This window comes from Clupea harengus, chromosome 3 (genome assembly GCF_900700415.2).
Source record: "Clupea harengus chromosome 3, Ch_v2.0.2, whole genome shotgun sequence".
Lineage (NCBI taxonomy): Eukaryota > Metazoa > Chordata > Actinopteri > Clupeiformes > Clupeidae > Clupea > Clupea harengus.
Window position 1 is genome coordinate 32,145,197 of NC_045154.1, and position 8,275 is coordinate 32,153,471.

Sequence of the window (8,275 nt, forward strand, 5' to 3'; positions counted from 1 at the left end):
ACACACAAAAAAAACACACACACACACACACACACAAAGACAAACACACACAAAAACACACAGCTGAAGACAGTCACAACACACACATTAATACATATTCTTACACTTATCGTATGCACAGATTTGTTCAAAAACACAACATACTCCCACAAAAGACTTGAAACTGTGGCCACATGTTCAGAGACAAACAGAAAGAGAAAGAGTAATGTTTGTTATTACAGTAAGAGGGGACTAAAGAGTGAAGAGAGAGAGAGAAGAATGTGGAAGAAACTGAAATCTTACACATTAATGTACATCCACATCTGTGGCCTGGAAAGATGTGGATTTAAACACCAATGTCCTCTCTCTCACACACACACACACACACACACACACACACACACACACACACACACACACACACACACAGATACACACACAACGTAAGGTGACCATATTTCTGAGACAAAATCCGGGGATATTTTCAGTTCAGACACGTAAACACCTCCAAAACAGTGTAATATTCTTATGTTTGTGAACGGAAACCGGGGACGTCTGGTAACCCTAACTAACACAAAGACAACACCAATGTGTGTGGTCTGAAGTTCTTACTTTTAGATGAGTCACAGAAACTGATGGAGATAATTTCCAAACACTGTTAATGACTTAAGAATATAATAATCAAGTGCTTTGTATTATTAATTACCTTATATGAATCATGTACTTATGTAAGCAGGAACATGGCTTTTCTGTGTTTCTGCGTGTGTGTAACTTAGAATATTAGGTGCCACTTAGTCTGCATATGTACAAGAGCATGTTAAACGTTATATGGGTTTACATTTATGGGTTACATTAGTAGTCACTGTGGTTCTCGGCCATGGAGGTGTTATGCTTCTGAAATATTATGTCATCTGGGCTTTTTGTCACTGATAACTACCATATCAATTATTCATAAATAAACTATTTTGTATAGAAAGTGGAAACAGACTATAAAGACACAACTTCCCACTGAAGAACAATACGCTTATTGTACAGGAAAATCCTTTAGGCAGTAAATGTCAAGAATATGACCGAGTAATATCAGGTCAAAGGTTAGTACATCACCGCACTATAGTCAGTTGCTAGCGTGCTATCTACCCCACCCAGTGTTCACAGACAGAAGTGCGCAGGCGGAACATACAGCTGGGGACAAGTGTGAAGGAGCCTTGACTAAAAATGGAGAGAAGAGTGGCTAGAGAATTCAGGCATAAAGTAAGACAATTACTTGTGTTGCTATTTATGTTTTCCTTTTTTCAGTTCTTCCAAAACGCCTTCGATTACTGTTTGAACGTTGTACCTTGTATAGAAGAATGGCGGAAGGGTTGTCAAGGCAATAACCAGTAACTAGTCCTGTTGACAGTTTTGTCGAGAGATGCATATTGTTATTACTTCTCGGAGGTTCGGGGATGGCACTTAAGTACTTTGTAAAACAGTGACGACTTGTTAGGGGTAATACAGATGTCTTCCACTTTTATTTCCGTCAGTATTTCTGTCCTCCGTTTTGTTTATCTTATGTTAACGCAGTTGGAGATGTGTAGGTGTCCGTGAATTTTTCCACCTCGTTATTTCTAGTGTTCATACTAATATTTCCAGCCAATGTGTCGTATAGATGAACAAATGGTGTCGTGCTTAGTGATTATGTAAAAATATAAGTTATATGACGTAATACCACCTGAAAGCTACATCCACGATTGGCCGAATAGGTTACAGGTGAATTGTTGGGGCGTTCCATTAAGTCACTGACGTTTTTGCCTCGATGGACCATTATAGAAGCCAGCATCAGCAATGCTCTCTTCTAAAGTGTGTTACAAATGTGTTGTTAATGTATTCTTAAATGTGTTAAATTCAGAAAAGAGAGCCTTTACAGTTTACGTGTGCAAGACAGCATCTTTGAAATGGAACATGATATCACTGTCGGTAATGTTAGTCTTCAGCCATCTGTTCTGAACCTCCATACCACACACTCATACTCACACACACACACACACACACAGAGAAAGAGAGAGAGAGAGAGAGAGAGAGAGAGAGAGAGAGAGATAATAGCTACACAAAGGGCACCTCTGCGTTATGTTCCCTCTGTTGGAGATGCTCGGTCAGCTGGAAGGAATTGGGCAGTTTAATACCCTTGTCTCAATTAGAGATGGCATTTCCATCATGGTCTGCGTGTGGGGGACTGTTCACTCCTGAACAAAAAGGCCTTTCATTTATGTCTGTCCAGATTCCTCTGTGTTTGTGCATGTGTGTGTATTAAACATAGTATGATTACAGACGTAAATGTTCAGTCTTTTAGGGTAGAAATGAAGTATAATCCAGTATGTGGTTATGGTTGGTTCTCCAAAGTGGGTTATCTGAGGCTGACTGGAAAGAATGTGACGCTGCTGCTGTATCTCTTGGGCTCTTTTATTGGTCCAAAGTCCACTGTGTCATGGACTTGTCAGGACTCAAAAATGCACATCATAAATGTCCTCAGTATGTTTGTTCAGTTATACATAAGCCTGGTTTGTATTATTTAAAATATATCTAATAAACCAATGAGGCATGGTTATGTGTTGAACGCCTAAAATGAACCAAGGAACGGTCATTTGAACCATTGCCTTGATAAGTGGTTGATAACTGATAACCGATAACTGATAGCTGACTTTCCATGAAATACGGAGTGCACCCAAAATGCAATTACAAACGGATTAAATATGTTTCATTAGCATACAGTCCACAACACATGAGTCTTTCCTGTTATGTTGATGCATGCAAAGGTTAATGGTTTTCATGAGAGATGTGTTGTGGTGACTTTCTTCCCTGGTGCGAGAGGGGGGGGGGGGGGGGTGCTTTATTTTGGCGGTGGAGTCGGCGGTGGAGGTGTTGGAAGCAGGCTGTCTGAGCGCTGTAAGGTGACACTATTCACCAGCCTAACCCCCCCCTGCTGTGTAGAGGGCCATAGATGAGACCAGTAGCTCACAGTTCTTATAAACAGGCCACCTGCCCAGGGAAGGAAGCCTGTCTAGACCACGAAAGGTACATTTGCCACCGCAACTTTGGAGTTATTAATGTAGGTAAACAAACACGCGCACACACACACACACACACACACACACACACACACACACACTGAGGAGGAGCAAGAGCAATGTGCTACATCTGTGATTGGCCAAAGCGCTTTCTCAAAATATTTCTTCGGCAGCTCAGTCACTACCAGGTAAGGGATTTGATCAATATGTCTGCTTTGCATAGCATGCGCACACTGTTTATCTCTCCCGTGGCTGGGGGAACTAGTTCTAGTGGGCGAGGTCTGAGCTGTTGGGATTTATGACTGAGGGTGATATCACTCTTATGACGGTTATTTGGCGTGGAACTGCTCAAAGGTCACTTTGTTTTGCAGGTGGAGCTGCTGATTGACAATGAAGCAGAGAAGGACTATCTATATGATGTGCTGCGGATGTACCACCAGTGAGTCCATGCTCTCATTCCATGTCCAAGTGTGTGGTGTGTTAAAGGCGCAATACAGAGTTTTTTGCTTGTGTCTGACATTTTTATGCAACTGTTCATATTTTGTTTGTCATATAACAAGCTCATTGAAAACGCATAGAATCAAGACGCATAGAATCAAGATATACTTAGTAGATATACTACTTCAAAATGGCACTATTATTGCTGGTCGAGAGTCTCCATAACAACAAAAAACTAACATTACACCTTCAAAATCACAGAGGTGTTTTTTCCCCATTGAATCCCTTTAAGCTAGCAATATTGATCATAATTTAGGCAACCCTTTTCCTTTTACTTGAAATCAGGGTGATTGTTTGTGATTGTGATCACAGGTTGTTTGTCATTGCACATCAGTTCATACAAGGACAGTGGCATCGAATGTATATTTTTAGGAAGAAAACTACATGTTGAATTATTTAACAGTTACAGCAGGTCTTGATATTTGATGTTCCGAGATCACTGTGGAAGCCTTTTGGGGCCACTGCATCTGGATCTGGCTGATTCAGATCCTTATCAGTTCAGGTTAGAGTAGGTGTCGAGGCAGCCGGACTAGTTTACTCCTGAGTGTTCATTGTCACTCAAAGTGGGCTGCCCATTAAGCCCTAAGCGGAGCCGCACGTGCCCGAGGAGGATTTAGTTTCCGCCCCAGCTGGCGCCCATAATGCTGCCTGAATGCCCTCATGTCCCACCGCTGGCAGGAGTTTCCACCTGATCTCTGTCAGGAGGGCTGACGTCTCCTCCCCGATTGGCCAGGAAGCAGAGAGTTTCCACTCCGCTCCATCCAGCCGAGGCGTCCATTCAGAAAATCCCCTTTGCTCCTGACACTCGAGTCAGGAATGAAATGGCAACCATCAATGATTCATGGGATGAATCTCAAAACTGTTGCCTGCCTAATTGCCTTATACTTCAGGGCAATTTTTTATTTAATTTTAAATGTTAGTTTTAATTTATTCTATTTGTTTTTGGTTACGTTTCTGTTCTTATGCTTTATACTCAGCCATAACATAGTCAAAGTCATCATGATTTTTACCATGATTTTAACACTATAAATTTTTAGGGATATATATATATTATAGGGGGGAGACAGTGGCGCAGGAGGTAGAGAAGTCGTTTAGTAATTAGAAGGTTGCTAGTTCGATTCCCTGTTGAAGCGTCCTTGAGCAAGACACTGAACCCCTAATTGCTCCTGATGTGTAGTGTGCCATCAATGTAAATTGTGTATACATCCTTGTAAGTCGCTTTGGATAAACTGACTAATTGTAAAATGTAAAAAATAATATTCTTACGATTAATGATGGAGTCAAAATCTTATAATCCACTGTATCCTATGAATATTACAAGCAACTTGAAATTCTCAAGCAACAAAAACAGAAAACCATGACCTAACGGTTCATAAAAGGACAATACAGGATTTTGATTGGTCAGTTGAGGTGTTTGTAGCTGTTTCAGTGACAGAGTGACTGCCCGCTGATAATGTGTATTACATCACTAGCTGTGATGGTCTAAAGGACTACAGTCATCACATCAGTAGTAACATTCTTAAAAAAGAAGGTTTTGTCAATATTATAACTTTGTTTGGTAGGTAGCCACATAAACAGCAGGATCTTACAGCCATCTGATCATTATTATGCAGTAAGCCTCTCTAGGGTTGTAAGATATCCAGTCATTTTTTATTTGCAGTAATGAACGCCAGGCTGTGTGAGATGGGTTGCGGTGAATAGGGTTGTGAAATTGGCTAATATCTTTTTCCTGCCCCCCTGTAGGTCCATGGAGCTGCGCGTGTTGGTGGGGGACCTGAAGCTGGTGATTAACGAGCCCAGCAGGCTGCCGCTCTTTGACGCCATCCGCCCCCTCATCCCCCTCAAGCACCAGGTGGAGTACGACCTGCAGACCCCCAAGAGGTCACGGTGAGTATGGAGGATAAGAGCTGCCAGGTTGCTAACATGTTCACTGTACCAGGCCCAGGAAGGCGAGAGGGGATGTGGAAGGGAAGGTGTCAGGGCTCCACCATGTTCTTCAGATGAGTGTTACTGCTGTTGGTCCAAGCGCACCAGACACTGGAGCATGACTCTCTCTCTCTCTCTCTCTCTCTCTCTCTCCAACCCCCTCCCCCTCTCTCTCTGACTCTCTCTCTCTCTCTCTCTCTCTCCCTCTCTCGCTCTCTCTTTTTCCCCTATCTCTGTCTCTCTCCAACCCCTTCCCCCTCTCTCTCTCTCTCTCCCTCTCTCTCTCTCCCTCTCACTCTCTCTCTCTCTCTCTCCCTCTCTCTCTCTCTCTCTCTCTCTCTCTCTCTCTCGCTCTCTCTCTCTCTCTCCCTCTCCCTCGCTCTCTCTCTCCCTCTCTCTCTCTCTCTCTCTCTCTTTTTCCCCTATCTCTGTCTCTCTCCAACCCCCTCCCCCTCTCTCTCTAAGGTTGAATTTGGCACTGCCATATATAATGCTATTTCTCATACATACTGTATATGTGTGTCTCTGAAAGCAAAGGTTACAAGTAAAAGTTACAAAATATGCCATAATAATTCCTGGAAGAAACAATCCCTGCTGGTCATATTTTTCGATTTTGGTCAATTTTTGTATAATTCTGTTTTATTTCAATGTTTATATTAATCATTTTCAAATTCTTTTAACCCTATAGACCACATGTTCACATGTTCTTTGATACCAAAGCTGGCTGGTCTATTTCCACCAGTAGCGAGCACCACTGTGCTCAGTCTCAGGGTCACGGATGATTGCCTAAGGCTTATGAACCAGACAAGTGGAAAGCTTTGAGCCATAACTCTGTTTTTTCTTTCTCTCTCTCTTCTATGTGTGTGTCTGTGTGTGTGTGTATCTGTGTGTGTATCTGTGTATGTGTCTGTGTGTGTATCTGTGTGTGTATCTGTGTATATGTATGTGTGTGTATCTGTGTGTGTATCTGTGTGTGTGTGTGTATCGGTGTGTGTTTCTGTATGTGTCTGTGTGTTGTGTCTGTGTGTGCATCTGTGTGTGTATCTGTGTGTGTATCTGTGTGTGTTTCTGTGTGTGTATCTGTGTGTGTATCTGTGTGTGTATCTGTGTGTATCTGTGTGTATCTGTGTGTGTATCTGTGTGTGTATCTGTGTGTGTATCTGTGTGTGTATCTGTGTGTATCTGTGTGTGTATCTGTGTGTGTGTGTGTGTGTGTGTGTGTATCTGTGTGTGTATCTGTGTATGTGTCTGTGTGTGTATCTGTGTGTGTATCTGTGTGTGTGTGTATCTGTGTGTGTATCTGTGTGTGTATCTGTGTGTGTTACTGTGTGTGTATCTGTGTGTGTGTCTGTGTGTGTATCTGTGTGTGTGTCTGTGTGTGTATCTGTGTGTGTGTCTGTGTGTGTATCTGTGTGAGTGTATCTGTGTGTGTATCTGTGTGTGTGTGTATCTGTGTGTGTTTCTGTGTGTGTATCTGTGTGTGTATCTGTGTGTGTTTCTGTGTGTGTTTCTGTGTGTGTATCTGTGTGTGTGTGTGTGTGTGTGTGTGTATCTGTGTGTGTATCTGTGTGTGTGTGTATCTGTGTGTGTGTCTGTGTGTGTGTGTATCTGTGTGTGTATATGTGTGTGTGTGTCTCTGTGTGTGTTTCTGTGTGTGTGACGGCAGAAAACTGAAGGAGGTGCGTCTGGACAGGCACCACCCGGACGGACTGGGCTTGAGTGTCAGAGGGGGACTGGAGTTCGGCTGTGGCCTCTTCATCTCCCAGATCATGAAGGATGGACAGGCGGAGAGTGTGGGCCTGCAGGTGGGAACACACTGAGAGTCAGACATCAGTATGAGTGTTAGCCAGGATGGATCGTTTTAGCCAACAAAGCTCTATCCAACTGAGTAAGACATACATTGAGGTGAGACGCAGGAGGAGGCCAGCCCACAGTCACCCCACAGAGCCTCAGTGTACTCAGTGTCCCTTCCCAAGTCAGGCGCTCCGAAACACGGTCGGGCCAAGTGGCCTGCTGCCAACACGGTGAGAGAGTGAGACCAGTTTGACAAGAGAGGAAGGGGAGGAGGGGGAGGAGGGGGAGGAGGGGGAGGAGGGGAAGAGGAAGCGCACTGTCTTCACCTCAGGCCCCCTTTGGCTTTACTGAGAAGCTGCTTGGGCAAAAGCGAGGCGGGCACCCGGCTTGCACGACAGAGGAGGCCGACAAGCACCCTAGTGCTACCTAGAGTAAGAGCGCACCACATTGAGAGCTAGGAAGAGGGAGAAGTATGAGGGCTTGTAAGGCAGCGATGGCTGGAGGGCTAGGTGTGAGCCCATTGAAGAAAGCTGCAGGCCGGGCTCCTTGGCAAGATGGCTATGGATCAAAAGGGGGGATCCATGGATGATTAAGCCACTTGGACACAAGCTGGAGCCTGATCAGCCTCGGCTGGGTCGCCTGGGTGAGGATGTGTGAAGAGAAACGATTACATCATTGACGATGTGTCTAAGGTTGAGCCGCAGGGTGTATGTAAAAACCTTGAGCATGAAATTGCAAACATAATGAACTGTATCTAATTATCATCAACTGAAACATAAGAGAATTGATTCTGGAATTGATTCTAGATTGAATAATCCTATGGCTAAATAAATAATAGCAGTCTCAGAGGATTTTCTAAATATATCTTGTAACTGACTATAGATGTCCATAGAGCATCATCCATTTTACTAATATCATTTTACTAATATAATATTGTTTTAGTATTGATGATATGCATTTCAAAACATGAATGTGTGGTGAAATGTTTCAGTCAAATGAGTTTGTGAATTGTGGCATTTCGGCTCATCATGAAG

General features: G+C 43.4%; 1 protein-coding gene across 2 annotated transcripts in view; it reads left to right on the top strand.

The window, feature by feature from the left end:
- The first annotated feature begins 1,102 nt into the window (after positions 1-1,102).
- ush1c (Usher syndrome 1C) overlaps positions 1,103-8,275 on the top strand; it is a 30,481-nt gene continuing 23,308 nt past the window's right edge. The window contains exons 1-4 of one of the 2 annotated variants that reach the window (XM_042707401.1): positions 1,103-1,230; positions 3,395-3,462; positions 5,265-5,408; positions 7,114-7,252. In XM_042707401.1, coding sequence (XP_042563335.1) covers positions 1,195-1,230; positions 3,395-3,462; positions 5,265-5,408; positions 7,114-7,252 — 387 coding nt within the window. In that variant the 5' untranslated portion in view covers positions 1,103-1,194. The remainder of the gene's footprint in view (positions 1,231-3,394; positions 3,463-5,264; positions 5,409-7,113; positions 7,253-8,275) is intronic. The other variant, XM_031565434.2, reaches the window with a different exon arrangement.